Source organism: Calypte anna, chromosome 5 (genome assembly GCF_003957555.1).
Source record: "Calypte anna isolate BGI_N300 chromosome 5, bCalAnn1_v1.p, whole genome shotgun sequence".
Lineage (NCBI taxonomy): Eukaryota > Metazoa > Chordata > Aves > Apodiformes > Trochilidae > Calypte > Calypte anna.
Window position 1 is genome coordinate 8,107,280 of NC_044250.1, and position 27,517 is coordinate 8,134,796.

The window sequence follows — 27,517 nt, forward strand, 5'->3', positions numbered from 1 at the left end:
TTCCAAAGCCAGTATCTCACATACTTCTGAACTCTTAAAGTAACAGTACAAATTTTCCCTTTATTTACCAATTACCAAGAGGAAGGTGAATAAAAGCCACCTTACTGGCTAGAAAGTATTGCCTACCAGGCTCAGAGGTAAGGCCCCTTACCTCTATTGTACTCAATAAAGAGTTTATTTTACGCAAGCATTAGGAAACATACAAACTTTAAGATTTGTTTCATCTGTCGTAGCCTCCTGGCTTCTCCCACAGACTCAGGAGATTTAAAAATTTTACTTGGCCTATTTGTGATAAGATTGAAGTGATACCATATTATTAGAGATGGAAGATGGACAACGTGAACAAGTATTTCTGGATGTATAAAAACAACTAAAACCTTGGCCAATTACTTGATACCACAGCCCGTTTCTGCACAGAAAGTGTGCAGTAAACTTTAAAACAGTTTATGAATTGTTTTGTTCATAAACAGTAGAGATTGTTAGGTACATATACACATGCCTTAGCATTTATCATTAAATAGTAAGCAAAGGAAATCTAGCAATAATAGCTCCTTCATCAGACTATCTGGAATAAAATGCTTTGTCCTCTTACCAATTTACTTCTATGAAAGAACTGGTAAGAGCTGATTTGTTATTATGAAAGCCAACTAAGTATCTTTCCAAAGAAAGTAAGTCTGAGCTACCAGCTTATCAATCCTGCCTAAGAGACTGTTATCTCCATGGGTTTCTTGTGCCTCCATAGAAAATCAATCTGTGCATAGTCTCACAACAAGCCTGAAATCTGGAGTTAACATAGAAACGATCCACAAGGAATTAAGAGCAATGGAAAAGATTCCACTGAAACCAGCAAGTGCTGGATCAGTATATACATATGTAGAGTCAGGCTGTACCTGATACGCACTTTTTGGGTTTTGGGTGAAACCACTGGGGGACTGCCTATGAGAATCAAAATGTTCAATCTGTGGCATATCCAGTCCATCACAATCTATTCAATAGCTTAACCATTCATAGAAGGAAACATTCTTTACTAGAAGTGCTCATGTGGTATTTCAAGATTCATTTAAAATACTGAAGAGAAATTTACTGGAGACTTTATGAGCTGTAATAACTACAAAAATGGCTTCCAAGCCAACAGCTAAAAAAAGCACATGCCAGCCCTGCATTAACAGTTTCTTTTCTCTGTTTCTCAGCTGGAGCTCAGTTTGCAGTCCACTGGGTACCATTACCTCAGTGATGTTAAAAGCCAGACATCAAATCAGAAAGAAATTTCAACTTTCCTGAGGAACTTCCGCGATGTCAGTAAACTGTAGTATGGAAGCAGCAGAGATTAAAAACATCCACCATTGTACTGAAAATACTCCTGCATTCAAACTTATTTTCCACTTGTAACACGGTTAAGTTCATACAGCACATATGCAGATAATAAATTTAATTGGAGTGAATACTGCTGCCAAGACAAGTACCCTCCCTCTGTCTGGCACCCCAGGTAGGCTTTATGCTGTTTTCATCACACACTGCACTGTAGCTATAGGAATTGTGCATACAGCCTATTGCTCAAGGGTCTCACAATACAATGCTATTTTTATATCACTTAGTGGCATAAATGTAAGATGATACCATGGCTCCTAAGTAGGAACAAGTGATCCACTCAGTGACAAAGTACCCCAACAGCATGCACATTTCTTACCAAATAATTTCTGCAATACTTGTCCATCATACAGGTCTTCAGCCAAGTCTTTCACAATAATCCTCTCTCCTACCAACACATCATTAATCCAGTCAATTAATACCTATACGGGAAACACAAATTTGGCAGTATTATACACTATTCATTTGCAATTTAAAACACATGTCATTTTGTACAATGATGAAAACATTTAGCAGAAAGAATGCCAAAACTAAAATGGCTCAACATATAATCAGTCTGAACTGGCATCAGAAGAAAACAGGAAGGACCTAGGAAGGACTCTTCCAAGGTGGATGTGTCACTGCAACACAAGGTCTAGACAAATTCTGAATTAATGCAGTGCCTTCTGGGGTCAAATCTGTCCTTCACTTTCAGTAGTATTTTAACACTTCATTGTGAAACAAAAAGTGTTGGAGTTGAATCAAATGAAGCTTCCTCCTAAAGTTCTAGTCCCAAGAATCACAAAGACTAAGAGGGAAGTCAGTGTGATCTTAGATTATAGGTGGGAGGGAACTAAGAATATGGACTCAGAATTTTAACCCATTTTTTTTTTTAACTATCTCCCATATCTACAAAAAGGTACTGCAACAAATGACCTGCCCATTTCATTGGGATGTATGTACCACACATTTTTACCTAATTAATATCTAAACAGTACTTTGAAGTGTTCAAATGAAAGAGGCAGGGATAGTATAAAAAAACAATGTCACTTTCCTGAAAGTGTTTACATGCTTTACATTACCTTCATTAGTTCTTGTAATTTTGGGTCATTTCTTGAATTTGGATCAATCATTGTTCGGACTTCATTTTCCTCTGGAAGGTTTAGAAGAAATATATTAGAAACTATTACATGACACTTCATTTTGCATCAAGCTGTTACGTTGAGATGTAAAATTGTTGTGAATTACCTAGCATAGTGTCCTCAGGGTCTAGTTCGAATGGAATTGGACTGAGAGGTAAGTTAATGGCATTTATTCCTTCTTCTTGTAATTCAGATACTAGGAAATAAAAAAAAGAGCTTGGTCAAACTTCAATTCAATTTTACATACTATTGCACTCTTGCAAAAAGCATTAATTGTCTTAATTTCTGTATAAGAACATGACTCTATCAGATAAACCACCAGGTGTAATTACAGCAATAAAATATAGCTACAAAAATGGGAGGAATGGCCAACCTTTACTTGCATGAGTATATTTTTTTTTGTCAATAATGGTACTGGAATCAGTGCAATTTCCTCAAATTTTTGCCAGGATAAGGCCCATTGTCCACAGATTTTAAAAGGCTCATGTGCATTTTAATGGTCCTGACATTTTAGCACTAATGAATCATTTTAGCTTGGGGAAATCTTGCTCTCAGCTATGTCATCCTTGCTCTGGAAATGCTTCAAATTTAGCTACTTGAGAAGAGCTGGGTCTGACTATATATCCTCACAGGAACTGCCAGATGGATAAACCATTTAGGATTGAAGGTGCAGCCATAGCACAAGGCTCCCTTTATTGCTCAAGTTAGAGACCTGCTGGAGCAGACTGTGGGATGCTTCTAGACTGTGTTCTACTGCTTTCTTTACCATAAACCACTGCAGCAGGACACAGGTGATGAACTCTGTGAAGTGCTGTCTTAGTATTGAGCCCAAAGACAGTCTGAGAAAGAACATGGACATGGGAATGGGGAAATAAATCAAAATGCCATAGGAGATGTACGCAGTTGCCAGGATGAGTTCTTACTCAGCCAAAGTCACCTAATGCTGCAAAAAATAATGTTTTTGTAATACATGCTCTGAAGACACAGGAACAGAGATATCCAGAGATGTGTAAAAGCAGTCCTGCCACTAGTTCTGTACTGTACAGATTCTGTATCTGGTACAGTTCAGAGAAACTCCATTCATGCTTCTTGGTGACTCAAAGTTTAATAAAAGACAAAACCCTTCCTTCACTGCCCAAACACACATCCATAGCAGAAGAGAATAAAGAAGCCAATACACTAATGCTATTACTGTGGAAGAACACATAGCACTGTGCAGGGAGGGTACACCCTTTTGGCATCAGACAAGCTTCTGTCTGCTTTGTAACCAAGAAAATCAGAGAAAACTTGGTTCAGCAAACCAGAAAAAAGGCTCAGTGTCTTATAAAGACATGCAAGTAACGCTGTTGGACTCTTTTTCTAGAGTATCAACCTTCAATAAAACTGGCTGTTTGCACAACTGTTTTGGTCAAAGTTTAATTTTGCATAACTTAAATCAACCACCCTACATGTGCCCTAGAGATTCAGGTAGCTGTACACACCTTCAGGCACAAATTAAAATACATGATTTGGAGAAAACAGAAAAGCAGAAAGTGACGGTAGAGATCTTGCATTTTGATCCTGGCTTCAAGACTGCCTCCTAAGTTAGCTTTTGCAAAATGGTTTTACCTCTCTACATTAACTTTGTGCATGCTGTAAGTACAGCTCAGTTTCATATGAACACTGAAAATCAGTTGGTGTGATAATAGCACTTAAAACTTTACAAAGATCTTATTCACTTTCTGAAACATTTTGTGCTCTGCCAGATGAAATGCCTCTGCATGTTTCACGACTGTGTAGCTGTATTCAGGCATCTATGGAAGATTCATAGCAATAATGGTTGTTAGAATGTTTATTACTTTTAATTGTACAAAAATAACTTTAAATAATCCACTACCCTCAATACTGAAACACTAAGTCCAGTTCATACATACATGCTTGTGTATCTGTAAAATACAAATAACTGAGCAACTCGCAAGAGTCATAAAATAATGTTGACAATAATGGTTCCCTGGGCTGTCGTATATCCTCTAAAACTGATGGCTGAAAGCAATGGATCAAATTAATCCCTCATGTAACTCCAATAAGTTCTGAGGAGTTAAAACAAGGATAAATTTGGTCTAGCATGTACAGTCTCAGGAAATGTTTACATATGACAATTTTTTTAACAGCTAGCTCTCCTTAGAGAAAATAATTGTTGGTTTTATTAACCTCTTTGATTTTTTAGGTTTTTTTTTTCCCATTTTGGTTATGGGCACAGAACCATCAGTGGACAGAAAACTTCCATGTGGAGGTCTTTCTGTTCTGCTATGTTTTAGCTCATGGAGGACTCCCACACAAAAGTTCTTAGGCAGAAGTTTTTTTTCACATCAATCCCAAGAGGGAGCATAGTAAATAAAATCTGTTCACGCCAACTGGCTCCACTGAGCTGCCTTGTCCCAAAGGGTTGGATGGTCTGCTTGTGCAAGACACTTTGGAGGAAGCAGTCAGTTGATTTTCCTAGTGAAGGACAATGGGGAAAGCTTTTGGCTCCTCTCTCCAGGGAGAGACCCACTGGCACAGCTTACTGACACTTCTCCAAGGAGACTAAGTGGACCTTTCAAGGCTGAATGTTTTTTAAAGCTCTCTTTACCAGGTCCACTGAACCTCCCTATTTTCGTCCTCCATTGTGCACAATTAGTACATTCTACTTCTATTAATGTGTTTTTCATCACATTATCCGAGTTGTTGAAAGTGAGAGAAAGCAAACAAACAAAAAAAATGTGGTATCTTTGAATAGACAGGGAACATAAAATACAAATAAATTAATAATAAATATATGTGAGAAACTGATGCATTGATCTTTTCTAGAATACAGCACATTGCAAGTGCTGTATTTATTGTGTATTTATTGTGGCTAAGTCCTGCTTTGCTGCATGCAGTATGGACAAGTGGTGGTCTTGTTCCGCCACTACCCACCCAATACACCTCCAGATGATCCAAAGATCCCAGATGGATCCAGTTTTCCAGAGAGGACAGCTCCTCTTCAGACACTGCATTCTGCAGTGCATGACCCATGCCCAAGGCTGGTAGTAGTCCCATAACTCACTCCTCCTGCCTTCCTGTCCCCTATAAGTAGAAAGCATGATGGAGATTTAATTTCTTCCCCAATGCTAAGGAAAAAAGTTTTAACTGCAGATTAATGATACTGCTAAAAAGAACAGGTAAGAAAACATGCCTTACATCAAGTTGAATGCAAAAGGAGGGAAAAGGTTTATGTAATATAGCCTCACTTTCTAAGAATTTCCATCTAAAAAGTTACATGACAAATCACTATTACACACTTAGGTGTTTTTGGAGGAACCACAAAAATGTGATTGAGGTTAAGAGTTTGCATATGAAAGTTTCAGCAGAGGAATTAATTTTTCATCTGCTTTTCATTGATTTGCTTTAATTAATTTTCACAAAAATCACCCCAGCAATTTAGTATTTTAATTAAAACAAAGCACATACGTTTAGGGCAATTTTTTGCAGCAGCTGAAATCCAAAGAAATTAATCTCATTTCTTGAAATACTTTGAGGAATGACTTGGAGCATCAGCAAGACCTCCTCTCTGTGTCTTACAGTGTAAAGACCCAGGAAGAGAGAAGAGGACATAGCTGCAGCAGTTCATTATACTTCACCAGTTGCCAGGAGCCAGAGTGATGCACTGGGACCTGTGGCAGCTTCTCTGAGGGACAGTATCCATGCAGTTGTTTGACACTGGGCATGCCTGGCAACTGAAGACCCCAGAAATCAGAGTTAGGAGCATCTTTCTATTCTTGCCCTCTGGTGTCGCCCAGGTGCAGCCTAGTGTGTTGGCTACCATGGGGCTTGTTCTGGTCATGCTTATATTGGCTGGTTTTGGATTGGAGAGGAAAATCCAGTCCTTCATGGTTTTATTACAGTCACCATGCAAAGTGGAACTTGGGCTTCAATGTTATTTTAAAAACAAGTTACACATAGCCCAGACAAATCTCTATGAACCGGCGATATGAAAATCCCAATTCTAACTCTGGATAAGGAATGGACACTTCTGCTCAGACTTCTGGTTCAACTCCACATGCCAAATTCATTATGATGTAATCAAGTGCAACTGCGCTGCTATCAGCTGTCAGCAGACTTCCTCCTATCATGCCAGCACCAAATTTGGCCCCAGAGCTGGGAGCCCACAAGCTTGTATCAACAGCAAGTACAGCAGCTATTTTAAGCTGGATAGAGTTCTTACTGGTTTAGATGCTCTAGGATTACAAGGTCATAAACCTATGCTATCAAACCCACGCGGGTGCTCTGAGCCAGACTTTGACCTTTGATGCATGCATCCAACTGCCATTGAAACCCTTGGACACCGAGCACATCTGAAAGTGGAGTACTGCCCATACGGTTTAAATTGGCTTAATTTCTCTAGTACATGCAGCCTGTTGCTCCACATTGTATTTATTAGACAGTTTCATTTGGGTTTTTTATTTGTTTATTTTGTGTGCTAAAGGCTTTTTGCTGTCCTGTTTAGTATTCAGGGCTTAATGTTATTCCGATTTGAATAAAATACATCTTATTATTTAACTGAGCTCAGAAATGCCACATCGCCCAACGCACTCTCTGTGGTTTAGACATATTTTAGAATATCTATCCAAAGAATCATAAAATAAATACAGCAAGATGTGGTGTTATATGGTCTCTCTGCTGAGGGCTACAGCCATGTCTTCCCATATAATTGATTCTGTACTTAAACCAACTAAAACTATTCAAGTGCTACAACACTAACCTATTTATTCTGGAAGTATGATTAGAACCGAACCCTTATGTTGGAAGAGCACAGTAACACAATGCTTCTAACCTCTATCTTTCAAAATCAGGTGATTTAAATATCTGCATATACACCCATGTAAATATGTACACACACACTTCTGCAATTTTTTGAATTTTCTTTCTTTAACACATGGGTCTTCCATTCAATGTCTTCTCTGCCATCTTTAATGTGACAAATACTTTTTTGCTGGGGGGTGTTTGTTCTTGGTTTTTTGTAGGGTTTTTCTGGTGGAAGCTGAGATTTGTTGAAACTCAGATGACTCCATAATACTTCAGCATCATCTTCATATGAGAAAGACACAGAATCATATGAAGATAGAGACACAGTATGTGAAGCTAACTCTTTACTATACTAGTCTATAACATCAGATAGTTTGTCCTTTGATTTCTTTATAGAATGCCTAAACTTCTGGAGTCATGTGAATATCAACAAATGCTAAGCTACTTTTTTCTGCAACAAGCACAATTTGGAAGGCTAGCTGCAGATATCATATTGCCAGAGTAACAATGGATATTTGTATATACACCCACATTCAAACGTATGTTCGTGTTTGGAGCCAGGAATTTCAGCCAGTTTAGAACAATGATGATTTTTAATAAGAAATGTATTTACTGCTCTTGAACAGATATCTGCTCAATTATAGTGAGACATATTTAGATGAATTCTTATTCCCTATAAATTATCCTTACTGGGTGCAAATTTCTGATAAATGTTCAAGATCTTGACAGCTTGCTTTGTAACCACCTGAGCACAAAAGCAGCTTTACTGCTTCCACTGACTGGATAGTCTACAGTGCAGACTCGAGTAAATGATTATATCCGCAGTGATTTCAGTGGATTTATGCTGACTTATACCAGCTCACTGGCTCAGTGTGATTCCTACGCCCCTCACAATACTTCAGTTTTATACCCTTATATAAGCCCAATGGAATAACTCTGAATTTGTACTGACAAATGCGAGAAGAGATCCAGATTACCCAAGATGGTCATAGAATGAGAGAAAAACCAGCAAAAGCAATTTCATAATGTCCTAGTTTAAGCTTTTACAAAATGATACTATTTAGTCAAGCATAGTTATGCAATTGCTTTCTGGGCTACCCATCCAAAATGTTATTTTTTAGCACTTGTGTGTGTGCATCTTATAAGCTCACAAAGGGAAAAGAAAATATTAACCTAAACTGGTACTAGCTAATTTTCTTGAATACATAATTCAGCCAATATGGATTTTGGCAGCTCAGCTTTAACTCCAAAACAAAAGAAATCCACACAAAAGACAATAAATCTGTATTACACATGGTACTAAAATGATCCAATGGATTTATAGATGTTTACAAGTTTGCAGAGTGTGACACAGCGTCCACCAGAAATTTGATATTCACAGCACAAAACATCATAAACATATGTCTGCAACTACAAAGGAGCCTTTTTATGTGGGGATCATTGTTAAAATTGTCTTCAGAACATAAACCTTAAGTTGTAAATGCTACTCTCCATTTATTCTCCAAGACATAACAAATGAGGAAAGAAAAGCAGAGATATGTTTGTAATTGAAATGTTTCTCAGGAAATGATCTGTACAGGAACATCATTCTCATTCCATTAACTGCTGACTCCAAGCCAACCATTTGTAAAAGTAAATAAATATGCAAACTGGCTGACAACAATGTGCCTGCCTTTAATGTTACTGCATTAGTACCAGTCTCCAAGAAAGAATCTATTTTCTTTTCTCATTTCTCTATTAAACCAAACATGGCATATACACAAAAGAATGGGAGAAATGCTGTTCAGAAAAAAGAATGGGAGAAATACCATAATTTAATTTTCATGTATGCCATGCAAATTAAATGCTTATTGCCTTGGATTTTCTTTACAGTCCAAAGCTACTCTGAAGTACTTCAGTGATTAGCTTGCTGTTGCTTTCTTTTTTGCAACTAGCAGGGAAAAAAGCCCTCCATAGATTGACAGATCTCTGGTCTGAGTAATTACAAAACAGCAAGAAAACAAGAAGCAAACTCAATCTTTAAGAGTACATGAGCTTTTTTCTCCATGTCACAAACAGCTTCATTAAGTTTTACATGCTTTCACATTTCATTTGGGATGAAGGTTCACACTCAGAATTTTCCTGTAGTTTCTAAAAGGTCACAAGTGGTGCACTGTCAAGCTAACACAGATACTGGTCATTCCACTAATTCCTTCAACGCATCTTCGTATCTTTTAAAATGCATCTGCAATATTTGCAGATGTTTTGAAAAGCCTGTCATCCTATAGGAGTTTTTAAAATATCACTGAAAAAAACCAAGATATTGTTGGGAACAAATGCCAACAGAAGTTCAAGTGACACTGATTTTCTCCCCCACTGAAGAGCAAACCATGCATAAGAGAAATGCTGTTACCATTCCAGTTCCTTAGGAATGTGCTGTGCCAAATCTGATCTCAGTCTGAAAACCCCTCCAACAGCCTCAGATACACTGGTAAGGTCTTATTGCAAAAGATACCTAAAGGTTGTTAGCTGGTCTGCACATGGTACCCCTAAATACAAAATATTTTATTGAAACAAATCTTTTGATAGCTAGGATTTCCAGTTTATTGAGGTATTTATTGAGGTACCTCAAACAACATGGGGTGCTTGGGGTTGTATGAAGACAGAAAGGAGAGCATTTGCATTGTCCTCACCAATATTTCAGTTTTTTTCAAGTTTTATCAGATCTGCAGATAGATTCATCCAGAAGAGAGCCAGACAGACCTCTTGGTATAGTCCCAATCCTAATCAAGAGGAGGCAACTGTTCAGCCTATATGCTCAACCAGCTTGCTGCAAGAGTTTTTTCCAAATACTGTGGGCTGAAGCTTATTTTATAGGACTGACTTGGCCTGGATCTCTGAATCACCAACCAGCTAGTAGTAGTTATTCCAACATCAACAAGAGGCGCTCATGCAGAAAAGACAAAACCGAAGATCTGTTCCAAGAAGTCTTTCCCAGCTCAACAAATTCTAGCTATTCCTAAGGGAAAACCCAAAAATAGTGCTTAGGAATGTGAGAGCACACTAGTAGCAAGCTAAGGATTTCCTGAATTTCTTCCTCTTGTTGTGTATGTAAGATTTGTCTTTGAAGGAGAAAAAAAGTGTCAGACCCACTGCATCTCAACAACTTGATGACTTCTTGGAAGAATTAGAAAAAATTACTACATTTACTGTAAAGTTGAAGTTCCTTCAAGGACTGGGAATTGGTTATGTATCGCACATGGCCACGACATTCAATCTGTATTTGTTTGAGCTGCTTGTGTTTTAATATAGACACATCTGGTCACCTTCAAGGAATGACTTTGTGACAAAGGATGAAAAGATTTGCAGTATGTGGCCAAGTATTTTGTACATCTCAGAAGGGAAAAACAAAACCAAAACACCTTAATATCTTCTGAGAGCTCCTAATGCTTCAAGGTCATACTTTGGTACCAAAGTCAACCAGGATTAAATTTGAGGGTGACACCAAGGCTGGACAAGTAAGAAACAGTAGGAAGATGGGATAAGATGGAGTCAAAGAAATTAAAATAACAATGGACAGAAAAGTGCAGATGTATTATTTATTTGCATAACTGCTACATTGTAGTCCATGTTTTGGCATCTTCTGCACCAATCCTGACTATCTAACTGTAGTTCTCAGATTCAATAGATGAGAATTGACATGCAACATGTAATCCTTTTAAGAGACTTCACATTTATTGCTATATTTACTATTTGTGCCTAACACACAGGTGGTTCTAAAAGTCTCTGCAGCACATTCTGGGTATTTGGAGCTTCTTATCAAGAACAGAATCAGGATTTAATTAAGGAACTGGGATCTAAAGACAAGATGGAAAAACTAGGCTGTGGCTTTGGCTGGATTAACAGGATAGTAGTGTACTCAAGCGTAATGAGGAGTTAAGTTACCTCCTGGAGTTCTCTTGACCAGTGTGGAGGTTGGCGTGCATTTGAGAGCAGAAAAACATCTGCCTTGGACTGTTAGAGAAACGACTACAGAAACTGTAACCTTGTTTGCCCATGCTTATTACATATGATTATGTATCATCAAGATGTACACCTGATGTGTAGAAGCCCTCCTGTTCTTACCCAGCAGTACAGCAAAGGGTCATTTCAGAAACAGGAGGAATATATTAGGGCTGTGGCAATTCCTGACTGGAGGGAGGACTTTGGTTAGCAGACATAGCCCACAGTGTGGTGTGATCAGTAGTATGGCTGTGGTGTTCTCCTAAAACAAATTTACACAAAATTGTAAGATGATGATGCAAGACAAGATTTTGGTAGCACAAACCAGAAACTATGTTTGGATTAGGAAACCAGTGTTAGCTTTCAGTTTGCACAGAAAATAAAGACTTTCCAGTCTACATTCTCAAATGCCTTAATCAGAATTAATTAGTTTAACAGCCCACCAACAGAAGAAAACAGCATTATTCTGCAGCATGGAAAGAGAAACACCTCTAGATAAAGGAATTAATTTACATGTTTCCTTTCTGAAGACACAAATTGGAATTGCCAAGCGGAAGGTAGGTACTTAAAAACCTCGCTATAATGTTACATAATATAGAATGGACAGGAATACCTGTATCTCATGTATAATAACAAAGAAAACACATTTCATGTGAAAAACATTCAGCAGCAATGTTTTTCATCTAGCCCTGCGTCTTATCCTAGAAGGGCACTGCCTGGTACCTTCCTGGGTTTTCCTGATCTTGTTCATTTCTTTATAAAACTTAAAGAGCTGCTCCAGCTTCCAAATTCTGTCTCAAAAGAATTATCTCACTTAACTGTTCATCTTGGTCACGTTTCTCACCAAGAAACAAGGAGCAAGCATTGTAAGCACCAGAACAGTAAGGGTAAACCCACAGCTCTGAACTGTGCTTGCACTGCAGCCTTCTTTTCCAAGAGCTCTCAAGCAAGCTGTAAGTTTGGAGCAGCACTTTCTACAAGCTGTCAAGCACTGCCAGCAGTGCTACCTGTTAAATGTATTTCATGGACTGCTTCATTACCAGTATAGCAATTTCAGCATGCAAAAAGTTCACGCCGATAGCAAGCTGTGTCTGTACTTCCTACTTTGCTGGTGATCACACAAATACTGCAATTCAAGGAGCCAAGTAAATACCCTCAAATAGGTTTTATTCACATCACCAACACAGAGTTTCACAGAAATAATCTTCAGCCTTCAGCTGTTGTCACAAATGAGTTTACGTTGATATTCCTATTAAAAAGTGTTTAGTACTACTGTATTTTCATTTTCACAAATATGAATATTAAAACTTACCTACTACATGATACAAAGCCCATCTGAAATTTGCTATCTCAAGCATGACTTAGACTACAAATGACAATTTTCCCTGAGTGGAAATTGAGCTGAAAAAAAAAAATAAAAATCCACTATTTCCACAGTGGGTCCAGTATTAATGAAGGACTGAATTTGTACCAAAATGAAGTTACTAGAAACATACTCAGTGTGAAATACCATGAGTATGAAATGGTTAATCCTATCTCACCCATATCCCAGAAATATTTTCATGGAATAGCATTCAAAATTAACACATGACTGTATTTTTGTCCTTTTTTTACCCAGGGAAAACAAAGTCTGACACGGGCAACAAGAAAATAAATTCCCATTCTTATCTTCAAAACACTATAAACCAAAAATAGCTACCACTGCAAAAATACAAGGTCAGAAAACAATACTCCTACAGTGTCACAGAAACAAAAATGAAAAATAACTGAATTAACTGGTCTAGTATCCTACCTTTAGGACAAAATGCTCCACAGCCCATTGTAGGGTCACTGGGCCACCCTCATAGTGCATCACTGGGAGAACTACGGTCTTTAAGGTGTTTGAAGCCCCTTGCTCTGCAGGCTGCTCTGCTGCTGCTCTTCAGAGAAGCTGTATTAGCTTTAGAGCCTGTTTTCCAACAGAATGGTTCAAGCACATCACAACTCTCAGCTCAGAGCATTGCTTCAGAACAAGCGACTGACTGCCTATATAATTTAATATGATGCCACATGAGACTCATAGACCATCTGCAAAACAAACTAAATCTGCTTTTCGAAGCTTGGTAAGTTGCACTCCAAATGCTGAGATGCAGTTTTGACTGTGTGCTTTTGTTATCAGTCATATAATTGAACAAACTGCTCAAATGGAAGGTGTAAAGCACATTTTTTCACCTACCTCATAGCTTTTTTCTACTGTAGGTAAGTTTTATCTTTTCCCCTGGTGCATGAATAAAGTCACAATTTCCCTCAAAGTATAGGAAAGGTCTGGGCACAGATATGGCAATACTGGAAGTGAAGTTTCCTTCTTGTCTGGTCAACAAGGGCTATAGAATCCTTTAATCTTGTTGCCAGGAGATGCACATGAGATTTACCAAATTCAGGTCAAGATCACAGTACTCCCTTCTCCAGAAATAGTTCCCTACTGAAATAATTAGTAAAACTTACATGGAAGGAAGATTAAGCTCTGAAGCAGGCAAAAGCATATAAAAAGCTAAAAAGCAGAGGAAAGGAGAGATATGAGCCATCAAAAGAATAATAAACTACTGCTAAGAAATGAACTACTTTTATGGGCTATGAGTCCTTCCAAAAATGGAATCTAACGCAATTACTTACTTGGGCTAAAAATCAAATTGCTATGAAGCTTTCTACAGGGTAAACCTTTTCAGAAGCTGTAAAATGTTTAAGTGTGTGTTTCAACTTGGAACAGGATGAAGGAAGTGACACATCCCCGGCTCATTTCTAAGTCATGGAAAGTGGTCACCTTTCTCGTTTCCAACTGAACTTCATTTAAAATACCACTGCCAAAAGGCAAGTAGGAAGAACTGAGAGGTATTTATTGTTTAGGGTTATCCAGCTGTGCTACAAACATTCCTTCCCCAGGGTTTGTATCAGTGTGCCAGTTCTAAGGAGTCACTGGGTCACTCCTAAAAGCAGCTTTCCCCTCCCAACAGCCCTATTTCATGTTGTATTCACAAGCAGTAACGGGGCTCCCAGTTCTGACTCCTTGAGTCCCATTGCTTTCTGGCACTGGGAAACTGGATTGCTTAATTGTTGAATAACAGGATTCAATTACAGGACAACACTGAGCTGGCAGTTCTTGACCAAGCTTTCCTTTTATTAATTTCAGAATAGAACCATAAGTGTCCCAGATACTTCATTATGGCAACTCCATTTGGGAGGTAAGTACATCTGAAGAAAAATCCCACTCCACTTGAAACACCAAGAAGTATGCTGAAGATGATTAAAATGTTAAGAAAAGTCACAAAGTCTGAAACCACAGCAATGTATATAATCAATTCAACCTATTTTACAAATTATTATTTATATATTTATACCTATTTATAAACTAGTAAATGAAAGTTGTTTTGGTTTACAGTGAGTTTTTGTAACTACAGTAGTAGCCAAAAGATCAGGCCCAGGTAATCTGTTTTAATTGGTGTAGCTACAGTAGAGTAAGAAAGCTGCAAATTAGCTGAATCAGAGCTGCTTTCTCAGAGGTTATTAACATAACAAGAAGTTGGCAATAGCAGGTGTGAAGTGCATAGCTTGGAGAAGGAGTAGAAGAATTTCTAATCGTACTCTCTGTAATTCATAAACATAAATTCAAGCAGGGCTCAATGTCTAATTCCTATAATCTTAACAACAACAAAACTATCACTCAAAAGCCTTGTTTGCCTCCTCCTTCCCTCAGCAGAGATCACAGCAGGGAAAAAACAGTACATTGGTAAGATGCTTTGGGTCTAAAGTTTCCCAAACTGTTCCTAAGATTTCACTTTCAACCCCACAATTATCAGCTTTGTAAAAACAGAATCATAGCCAGGGAGGACTAAGTCTTTTTCAAGCGGTTTTGGCCATCAGTAGAGGAAACAATTCAAAGGCAACATGACATGATAGCTTAATTTGTGAAAATGGATAAATACCGTATCTGCCACATAGCACATTAACCCATGTAACAAATAAATACAGAAATAGCACTGCAATACTTGGTTAAAAGGTTTTGGTTCACAGAGGAGGAAATTTAATTAAAGCATGTAATGTCAATTACTGTCATTTGTAATTTTATTTTGCTTCCCTAGAAACAATACAGATACAGGATTCTAAAGTTACCTGCATGTTCGATGCAAATGGGATAATATTATCTAGCTTCTGAGAAAATCCAGACAGTAGTAGGGAAAAAAATGCATTTTTACCAAACCTCATTCATGGATCTTCTTCAAAGTGTTGATTACATGAGGACTGACATGCCTCCAATTTAAACATATAAGCCAACAATCCAGACCTGAAACAAGACTTTTATGTTTAAAAAATTGTGTTAAGTCATCAGAAAGGTTGGCAGGAGAGCAAGAGCCTCATTCTCAGCTACTGCAAATGGGCACAGTCTTATGGAAGCCAAAAGAAGAGCATTCAATTGATATAAGAAGATAATTTATCTTACTGTTTATACTGAATTGGAAAATTACAGGGCCAGGACCTTAATGCTTCTGTCTCCTTTGTTTGTTCTGTGCAAAAGTGACAGAGATCTAGAAGCCAAGTAGAAGACTCCAAGTATCTCACCACCACAGTCATAAACACTGTCAAATCTTGCCAGTCCTTCTCCTTTGCCATGTGCAATGAACTGCAGGGTTAGCATCCATGTCTGCTTTTACACAAACTGCTTGTCAGCAGTAAAGATCATTGCTGCACAAAAGAGTCTTACCTATACCATATTCTGTTGAAGCCAGGAAATAATAGCAGAAATGGATGAATTCAACTTATTGTCAGTGTAATAGGTAAGGTGTATTTCTTCTTTGCAAACTGCCCTGAGCTACCACTAGCATCAGCAGGAGAAAATCTGCTGTAAAGATCTCCAAGCCATTTTTTGTTTAAGTACCACAACTTCCTAAGATGGCAAGCATCCTGCCTTTCAAAAATCATACTTTCCTCAATAGTGTTATGCTACACGGTGGTTAGAATTACAGGGAAGAGCAAAGAAAGAATAGATTAAACCAATCAAATGGTTTCTTATGTCTCTAAATAATACACATAAATAGTGTCTATCAGGTTCCCCCAGGCTATCTTAGGAGTATGCAGATTCATTACAAAAAAAGTCTAATTTAATGGAATTTAAAATGCCAGGAATCACAAAAATGGTAGATGAGAAGAAAGGCATATGTTACACACAAGAAGAAACAAGAAATATACAAACTGGGAGTCACATAAAATATTCATTTACCAAGAAATTATAGGTTAGATCTCTGGCAGTGCCAGACTCTACTGCTATATAACTGCAGTGAGGAAAAAGGAGTCTCCAAATTACCTTCATGCCTCCCCCAGTCCTCAAAAGGATGACATGAGGCTACTATCTGGGATTTAAGGGGTGGCTCTGAGGATATGAGTGACACTATTTTTAAAGTGAAGGTCTAAGAGGTCTGCTATTCTTTCTGAAATCCATCTATGGAACTCTCCAAAAGGTTCTTTACTTTTTACAGTCCACTCACACAAGGAGACATTGCATCCTAGGCTGAGATTTCACCATGCTGATGAAATCCTCAGCTGTTTCAACAGACATGCTATAAGCCCCCTCCACAACCCTTTCACAACCAGCACAATGGCCTATGAAGCACAGCCAAGAAGCTTTCTGAGGACAAACAGTGCACTAGGTATTCACAATTCACTTAGCAAAATTGAAATATGAAGTTTTAACACTGCTTTCCAAAAACACTTGCTATTGGCTAGGCTTTGCTTTCCTGAAAAACAGGGGGCAAGTAGACAGTGGAGTTAATGTATTCAGTTGTGCAAATTATCAAAATGTGTCCTTTCCAAATAACATTGGTCAATGTGAACAAATGTTAAGCAAAAGGGGCAATTACAACTCAACCTAAGTGGCAAATATAAAATATTAAGCTGTTGACAAAAATAAAATACCATTGCCACGATACAATTCACCTATAATTTAACTGACAAATGGCTAAAAATATGTTGACAAGATCTTGAGGGATTACAGCTTCCCCAGTATGTTACTGTTATTTGTCATGTACCTTGCAAGATCCAAGTGTTACTACACACAGGCAGGCCCATTACCTTTTTCCCTAAACACACAGGAGAAGAGAATTATGTTATAGCTATAAATAGAAACACTTTTCAATGCCTTGTATCATAAACAAAATCTTTAATATAACCCTACATGCACACAAAATCAGATCATTTGGAACACTCAATAACACAGTCTCTCTTCCCTAACAAGCAAGTCACATTCCCTACCATTAAATCAAGACACACTCAGGTCTAAAACTCTCACCTGGCGCCAGGCTTGTTGACTTGTTAGGTGCTGACATTTTAAACTGAATGCAGGAGTTACTCTCATCTCTTTTTCTCAGTTATGCTAGATCAAAATCTAAACATCAGCAATTCCACTGAAAATACAGAAACACCATCAAAGTCAGCAGAATATCCACAATATAAAACTAACATGCAGATCAGACCTAAATAACAAGTACTGCTGATTTCTCTGGTGGCACAAAAATATTACTCGGCAGGAGTAAAGGCAGCACAGTTGGTTACCAAACAGCTTGCTCAGTGTTATGATACAGTTTCTCAAATGCAAAACTACCAAGTACTTATTTAGAATGATGTCCAAAATCAGCTCAAAGTTTGTGACAGAGTAAGGGGAAAGACCCCTTGATTTATAGACCTGCAAATTAACAAAGCCCTGTTTGTTGTTACCACTTTCTGACTTCCCTTTAGTCTTCACATTACTTGAGTTGGATTTCCTTTAGACCTGGGTTCTATTCAACAAAACTGCATTAATATACCAATTCCATCTTGAGATCTCCTTTTCTAGAACACTGCCAAACTGGCAATATGGTTCCTAAGAGACTACTTTCCCTGACATGCAGTAAGCTATTTATTGACACACCACTGTTCCCATGCAGTTTTGCACCTAGGCAGTGAACTGGATAGCAGTTCCATATGTTGGACTTGTTACACTCTATGGAAAATTGTATTACTTGGATAAATAAAAAGCTAGGAGCAGCAGGAAAAATATCATAAAAATGTAGCCGAATGTTTCATCCTGCCTCCATCAGCAAATTTGGTCTATGACCTCTGCATATGAGTCATGCAAGCACTTTAAAACTTACAGTGATTTATATTTTCAGGATAGGGAGTTCAAGGCTTATATTTCTATTCCCCAACCATGCATTATTTTCCTCCATACACAATTTCTTGATAATTATCTATGAACTAAAATATATAGGCATCTTTTTTTTTCTACTTTGTGGTGCATAATAACCAAAACCATTCATCTCGATAACCAGTCTCTGTGTTCTTGGCAGAGCATAGCTGATGTGTAGGTTATTCCTGGAACCATGCTAGGCTGATGCTCTCATCATAGTTTTAGTCATGGAACAGGCTTCTACCAAGACAGGCATTGTTTGTTAAAAAAGGAAATTCCCAGCATATCTGTCAGAGACAAGAAGTAGTAGGGTACACTACATTAAAAATAAAAGTATCTAATATTTACGTAGTGCCATTCACCAGAAGTCCTTAGTCTGTTCTACAAATCAAACAATGCTTGTTAAGCTGAGGGCTCATGTCCCACCAAGAAAGCACTCCCTCTGCTAGCAGTCCCTCTGAAGCACAGCTTCACTCCTTGAGTCCTGCATTCTTTAAGGTCCCTTCTAACCCCAGCCATTTTATGATTCTATGATTTATACACAGATGGAAAGCAACAAATGAAAATACCAAAAATACCACACAGGCACAAGAGAACAGAGATCTTCTGGAACATCATGTGTACAGACACTATTTCTGATTCCATTTTCAGTAAGATAACTTACAATTACATTTTCAGGTAAAATCAGTAGTATAGAAACTACTGCTTCAGTGGCATCCTGCTGACCTTCACCACTGAGTCAACTCCAAACCAAGCACAATTGGCTGGACTTCTGTAGGCCACTACAGAATTGCACAAAAGCTTCAGTGAACTGGATCATCTATTTCCTAGAGTTTACAGAAGTTCCATTATGTCAACACACTCTGAAATAGTGAGATAAAAGGTAACTCTACAACCCACTGTGTAAACCTGGTACTTAGTCTATATATTTGAGATCTGAGTTTTAATCCCAGAAATGGCAGTATCAGGTTTCAAAGCACAAGGCCAATTCAAGGAGCAATCTGATGATCAGTCTCTGAGTGACCTAACACTTCCCTGCATATCTTACAGGGCTCTATTTGAATTAATAGTGTGCTTTGAAGAGAGATAGCAGAAGAGTCTACTTTTCAGCTTCTCTAAACATTGTTACTTTGGGTCTTGTGTCCACAAACCCATGTTTTCTATGGTTTATTTGACCTATATCACAACACTAGGAAAATGAGATTATCCAGAAGGTCTCACCTCTTTAAAGAGATAATTTGTTTCCTTTGTGATGCCTATAAAAAACATAGTATAGATACAGCTATGTTGAATTCACTCTCTAGGGACTAAGTTAGGAAACATTGTATTGGTTAGTTAGATGCAACTGAGTAAGCGCTCTTTGCTCTCTTCCTGTAAAATTTAACAAATAATCCCTCCATTGAGTAAAGATGTAAAAACCTACAGATAAAACCCCTACAGATAACTTCTACAGGCCTGTGTGTCCTTAGCACATGCCTCTGTAGAATATTTTATGACAGCAAAATCGAAGTGTCTCACACGTCCGAGTCTCAACTGTATCATGTGGCACTGCAGCTCGTCCTGTGTGCTCTCTTCAACTGGTTCTGCCCAGATTATGAGAACTTTTCCATCTCATTTCTCCAGAGTACCAACAGTGACCAATAGTTCTGGTTCATCTAACAGGAAATCTCTGGGGTGTTGTGAATCATGTGTTGGCGATTTAATCTGTGTTCATCCTTGGAAAGCCTCGCTTTAAAACTATTTCCTGAAACATCTGGAGTTTAACTGATCTTCGTATTTATTCCTAGTCCGAATGAGTTAAAACGCAGGTAAAACTCCCCTGCTGAATAGATAATCAGCTCAAGCATAAAAACTGACTTCTCTGACAGAACTCTACTGCAAAATGCTACATCTGTGAACAAGTTAATCCTAGTTTTTTTCTGTTAGGTCTCCAGATGTAACCAAGGACCTGAAAGCTTCTGGTTTCCTTCAAATGTGTCTATTTTCATTTTGTAGTAGCTAGGGTGGTGCCTAAACCCTCTCCCTGCAGTGTTAGCAGGAAGAAAGCAAAACCTTACATTTGCCACAGAGGCAAGCATGTATGGAAAATGGGCACAAACAAGGGCCAACAAATCTACTGTGCATGGCCGAAAGAAAATATCTCCTGGTTCAATCAAGGTTTAGAGTAATAAAGGAAAGATGCTACCTTTAATAGTCAAAGGAATCTACCACCTTGTTAGAGAGTGCCAGCTAGCTAATCCAAGCTGATGAACAAACAGATAGGCAGTTTCTGGGCCCTCACATGGTAAACCTGATGGTTTATAATTACAGCTCTCTTTGCTTTGCCAAGGCAGGGGCAAAAGGGCAGGCGAGAGGCTGTGCTCCACCACAGTAGCACCTGCATGCAAATGCAGCGGTATCAGCTTAGGGGCTCAGAAGGGAACCACTTGCCATAAGTAAATGCAGTTTGACAGCAATTCCTAATAAGAGGAAGGAAATGAGGGAGAGAAAGAAAAGCAATAGGAGAGAAAACCACTTTATAAAACAGGGCGTTATTGCTTTCATTTGTCACATTTTCTCTTTGTTCTGTTTAAACACTGAACCTTCCAATTCCAGGTAACACACAAAAGAGATATATGCCTAAAAAAGTTTACTTCAATCTGGAACTGTCTTGCAAGATGCTTCACAAATGCAGCAGCCTATTATAAGGATTAACAACAAGGTACCTCTAATTAATTTGGCACAGCGTTTGCTTCTGATATCAATCAAATCAGTATTAATGGAGACTTTGTGCTCTCTCATTACAGCACAAAATGGGTACCAATCTTCTCATGAAGACTGTTGGACCATAAACTGTGTTTGAGGTCAGTGCACTTGGCTTCTTCCCATCCCCCTTTTTTCAACCAGGATGGAAAAAATATATAATGATGTGCTATTAGGTACCTGGATAAAAATCTACATTCAGGCTGCCTACACTGACATACTGAAACCAGTTCAATATGAAGAAATTTCAATCTAAGAAAATAAAGATTTTAGTAGCTCACAGAGCTCAAATTAAATACTTAAATAGGTAACACTAGATATTTCTCAAGCTGCCTCACATTTCTCTATTTATTTTTATCTGCAGGATCAGGCGCGTTAGAGAGGGAGGCCTGGTAAGAATTGCCTCAGCCATCATTCTTGGTTACTTACATCTGTGGTCAATTTTCCACACTTTCTTCCATAAAAGGTAAACGAGGCACTGTACTTGCAACAGGATAATCTAAACAATATGAACAATGTTACTGTTAAAGACCATCTGGCTCATCAAGCACAGCTCCAGACTTTTAACTCCTTGAATAAAGTGTGGAACCCTGCAGTGTAATTTTTTATCCAAAATTCATTTTTAAAACAGTAAAAGTAGAGCTCTTGGAGCCACAAGAGATTCAGAGTGCAAGGAAATTAATTTTCTGCTTTCATCCCTCTTGTATCTCATATATGCCCCAACCTAGGCTAGAGATTAACACCTGGACATCACATTTTTCTAAAAAAAACCCCAAAACAACTCTAAAATTTTCTGTAAGATGATGCTGCATGTAACTGGTATGCAAGGGGTTGGTGTTTCAGAGAGGAGACAAGAGGGTTAAGTAGTTCATAATTCCCTTCAAGTTAATGGCCTGATCCTGCCACTTCTTAAAAGGTAATAAAAGTCAAAGAAGGGTCACCAGGAATTAGAAGGAAAAAAGGGGGGAGGGGTAAGGATGAATACAACCAAAGAAGGCTTTTGTTAGTTGGATGAACATTTTCTTATCTGTCTGAAAACTAACAAGGGCTTGTTGGTGGGAGAAAACTTAAAGCAATGCAGGAAGAAAACAGCTTGGAAGTAGGGAAGCTGTTAGTGAGAAAACAGAGTGATCTAGAAAGTCCAAAGAGCAGAGGAACCATCGAAGCTGGCTGTTCTCTGTTCACCAGGAAGACAGTTGACAGCTTTGTGCCTCAGTTTCCCCACACACCCTCTAATGGGGTAATGGCAGCCTGTGGAGGTCACTACCAGGACTCACTTCAGTTCTGTGAAGCTCTCTAAAGCAGCAGCATGCCCCGAGCCTTGCCCCACATACAGGACTTAAATATTCTCATACATTTAAAAGTCTATGGACACTTGTTTTTGAACTGAACAACAGACAGAATTAAATAGTCACCCATCTTTGTTCAGTATTCTCTCAGCTCTAACTCCGTGAGTACTGTGCACAGAGTGGGTTAAACAGCTCCTAAGAGCTGGGCTATTACAGCCCAGCAGTATTACACAGGGCAGAGTTTTGGTCCTCAAGAGTTGTTTTGGTTTTTTTCTCCGAAGAAGTTTTAATGGAATCATAAAACAAAAACAAAAACTGATTTGTTGAAATACTTTAAGGCTTCTTATTTAATTTCTAAAAATATTTTTGCAAGGCAAAGCAAAGAACATGAGCTAGAGCATAGCTGGAGTTTTTCTTTTTGGGTAAACACAAAAGTAATTTTCATATTCACTGGTTCCTAGCTTTAAATTCGACATCTTGCTTCAACCAGAACCATCACTCTATCTGTTTTCTAGGTAGAGCACACACATGACTGAACCTCCTTCCCCTGCAGTAAGCTCTTCCAGCCACTCCCAGAAACTTATGCCCACAACCCTTTTTCAAAACCTGCTCTAATTCGGACCCAATTTTCATTGAAACTACCATATGATAAGCCCACTGCAATATGTATTGACATACTAAATTCTTAGCTCACAAAATCTTTTGAAGACACAAGCGGGTCTCTTTCTTTATTCTCAAGAAATTATATTTAATATATGCTCATGACTCATCAATTGAAAAAGGAGCAGTATTGCAGTAAGCAAGACAGTCAAGCACATTTATGATTAATAGGGTCAAAAAGTTAGAATTCATATTTAAAACTTGGGTTGCCTAATAGAAATAATTAACCCTATCTACTGAGCACCCGCTCTATACCAGCCAAAAAACCTCAATGTAAAATTTCAGGAAGAAATACTGCTATACATTATAAACCTTATTTTGGTGTGTGCTCCTTCCCTTCAAAAAAAAAAAAAAGTTTCTACAACTTTTTTCAAAACAAGTATATTTATATATTTTAAAGTATGAGGTTTTGAGAGTAAAACGTGTAAACCACACATGCCCTAGTGGCTATTTTCCTGCAAAAGTGTTCTATTTTCTGGTGTACCAAATTAAAGTCCCCTTCCTCACACTAAAGCTAGTATTAGGATTTGGAAAAGAAATAATTTCACCAACAAGGACAAGGAGTCTCTTGTGGAAATCTCCTGTATGTTAATAATAACATCAGTTACAAAAGGATCTGCCAATTATATTGTACCGCTGAGAAATAAGAAAAATCATTCTTATTTTAAATCTATTTTTCTGCTAACTTTACTGAGTACTCATGATAGTAAGTGTCATATGCACTGTAAGCAACTACCGGATTTTAGTTAAGAGCATTCCACAGGAATAATACTAACACGTGCTGAGTGATAAGCATGTATCCACTAACACTGTTCTCTAAAGCTTTAAATTATATGCTTCAGTGCGTTAGATTTAAATCCTACAAGACATTGGCACCAATTGCTGGGATTACAACTTTCAATTAAACCTAGAACTACATTACTGGATTTCAAACCACTTCTTTAAGCCACACCTGCCCCCTAAGCCTTTCACCATATTAATACTTAATAACCCTTAACATTTTTCATCTAGAATGCTCAAATGGTCTTTCAAATTGAATCCTCGTCATTGCTCCATTTCACATAGCTGGAAACTGAGGAACACAGTAATTAATTAATAATGAAATATCAAACTTAACGCAGAAACCTGTGCCATGGCCACTGCTTTTTTGGCCTCAAGGTTATTGTACCTTGTTCCCAAAGTTGCTGCTAATTCTCACAATCACATGATCACCATTTGATAAATTACATAATGATAAATTACACCAGGAAAAAGATTCAGATTAAAACCAACAGATCAGTAACCACCAACAACAAAATAATTAGTTTTAATATATGTCAGTTTCCAATCCCATTCATTTCATAGCCACACAAACACTTGGATTGGCTCAGGGGAGAAAACACCCCAAGGATTATCATCAGTGGGACTCCAACCTCATTCATTTTTCCATCTAACTGAAAAAAAAAAAAAATTTGAAAAAAAAAATTTAATTCATTCATCCTGATCTAGGACTATTTTCTCTTTGAAAAAGTGGTTAATTGCCCTTCTAAATAATGTTAAGCTTACTGACACTGAATCTTACCAAGAAACATTTGACTCAATTCCAAATTAATCTGATAAGACATACTTTGATTTTCTTAACACCTTATGCCTGTCCTCTTGGCCAAGCCACAGTTCAAGAGCTGAATGGATGCTGTGCATGGTGGAAATATAGGGGAGAGGTAGGCGAGAGCTTTGCACATGCACTTTCATAGCTGCAAAGCACCCAGGTCTGGACTCTCATTTGTATGGAGCTACTGGAGAGAATGACCAGTGAAAGACCACACAGATGACTAATGGCCCAGAACAAAGCTTAGGAGGAGAGGCTGAGAGAGATTGGACTGTTAAACTCAGATCAAAGAAGGCTCAGGGTGATGTCATCAATGTGCACAGATACCTGAAGGCAGGCTGTAAAAAAGAGCTAAACTCTTTGCACTGGCGTCCAGTGATACAACCAGTGGGAATGGGTGTAAACCAGAACACCAAAGGTACCGTCAGAACATCAGGAAAAACATTTTTGCAGTCAGAATGACCAAGTACTGGCATGGGTTGCCTGGAGATGTTGCAGATTCTCCATCCTTGGAGATATTCAAAAGCCATCTGGACACACCAGCTCTATGTGGACCTACTTGGGCAGGGGATGTGGACCAGATGACCTCCAGAGGTCCCTTCCAACCTCAGCCATTCTGGAATTCAGCAGTGACACCGCCAAGAGCAACTGTGGATGGATGAGGACACATTATCTACCTCCCATCACACTGAAGAAAGCGTGAAGCTAACACTTATGACTTCTGGATAAAAAAAATTATCCTCTCCTTCTCTAGATATTGACATTACAAAAGTGGCTGGTTGTTTTCTGCAGACAAGATCCCTGAAACTGCACATTCCAGCCCATACTCTGTAGTAATTTCTTTGAAGCAAAAATAAAAATGCTTGGGTTGCTGCTTCTTCTGCAAAGGTTTCAATGACAGTAACTATGATGTATACTTACACTTTTAAAGTCTGGGGAACTAAAAGACAAGGAGGACTCCACTAAACACAGAATTCTCTATGACAGCTGGATGAAACAACTGAATAAAACTGCTGCAGTTGATTGTACTGTGTCTAGGTCTTGACATTCATTATTTAAGTTCAGTGGAAACTGTTCAGTCTCAACGCAGACTGACTCATGCACTTTAACTTCCAATTTCCTGCAAATGATCCATTAGTTTTTGGCAAGTTTCATACTGCACAGTACTTCCATGAAAAAGGCAGCCCCCAAAGTCTTCTGATTTCAACAGTGTTGTTTTGTAAAAAATTTTTAATGAAGGTAGAATTCATTAAGTACTCATGCCCTTATGAGACTGAATATGATCCCCACCTGAAGACTTTCACACTTATAAAAGGTGAACAAATGACTTTGTGGCTAAATGTTCTCTTCAAATCTACTTATTGGAACAAAGCCTACTGTGCTACACTACCCTCTCCATATGAAGCAGTAGGTGTTTATCAGAGAACAGAAGTTGTGTTTACATCAAAAGTGTTAAGCTTTATCAGACAAGAAAAGTAAAAAATATTTGCATACTACCTATACTTCTCTCAGAAGTGCCTATTCCTATACTTTTCTGAGTTTACAAAGGCTGAAGAAAGCTCCTTGGTAAGTGCTAATTCTGTCATCTGCAGCTGCAATTGTTTTAAAATTTAAAATTCCCTTTAAATATTTTGTCACCAAGTGGTATCTGAAATATGTTAGTGACTTAAAATGGAAAGTAACTGTGGTATCTCCACCATCATCATTTGGTAACTGTAGATAAATATGGTCTAGTAAATGGTGACTAGTAAAATTATTCTCTTCCATACTCAGTATATAACTATTTAAAAATGAGAAAAGAGATGGAAGTATCAACATACATACATATGAATACAGATCTCAAGGTACTCAGTAAGATTCCTAATCCATATGTGCTCCAGTTCAGTTGATACAGTAGAAAAAGCAATCTCCACTAAAATTATTTTTTTTAATTTCATGTACCTTGCAAAATGTGTGTCTGGAGTCTTGTGTTTATCCATGCTTCAACACTACAGTAAACAACATAAACAGTGAACAGCCTACCTCACCTCAGTGTATCTGATCTTAATCTATGCAAGGCAAAGAGAGAGCAGACTTTTCATGTTCATTCAGTTCCCCAGCCCTCTCTCCTGGGACTGCCAGCAAGCACAGATTATTAACTGCGATTTGCAAGATACTCTGCTCTTCCCAAGAACTGATCCAATCTCATCCAAATAATTTCAGTTAAGTGATATAAACAAGTGGTAGTGGATTTTTGGCTACTATGAGAAAGTTTAGATGCAAAAAACTAGCAAAGTGCTAGTAGCAAAGAAGTTTTACAAAATAGAAGCAAGCTTCAGAACGTTTTGAAAGGCGTATTTTGAAGTGTTTAAAAATACACTGTATTAGACTAACAGGGGATTTGACATTGTCAGAACCTAAACAGCTAGTTAGGCACCTAGATCCAGTATGTTTTGGGTGTACAAAAGATACCTACCAGATCTACAGTGCATGCATCTCAGCTGGTAAATTCCACCAGAGTTATTTCCCAAGTGCTGGATGTGAATACAGACAAACTTGATTAAAAAAACAGTTGTTTATTTCCCAGACTGCTTTCCCAAACAAGACTTTGCACAAGTATTTCTGCTGTAAATAATATATAACCAAAGCTGTGGTAATACTATCTACTGCAGGGGATTACCTTGATTTCTGCACAAACAATGTGGCATTTGATGTTTCATGGCAACACTAACCTCTCCTTATATTCCTGATACGCAAGTTATTATTCTCCACTTCAGAAAGAACTCACTCC

The 27,517-nt window shown here is 38.1% G+C and overlaps 1 protein-coding gene across 2 annotated transcripts in view; it reads right to left on the reverse strand.

Moving 5' to 3' along the window:
* The window catches only part of PARVA (parvin alpha), a 61,832-nt gene that overhangs the window by 19,342 nt on the left and 14,973 nt on the right, over positions 1 to 27,517 (reverse strand). For both annotated transcript variants that reach the window (XM_030451302.1, XM_030451303.1), the window contains exons 3-5: positions 2,596 to 2,685; positions 2,430 to 2,500; positions 1,688 to 1,790 (exon numbers count right to left, since the gene is read on the reverse strand). In XM_030451302.1, coding sequence (XP_030307162.1) covers positions 1,688 to 1,790; positions 2,430 to 2,500; positions 2,596 to 2,685 — 264 coding nt within the window. The remainder of the gene's footprint in view (positions 1 to 1,687; positions 1,791 to 2,429; positions 2,501 to 2,595; positions 2,686 to 27,517) is intronic.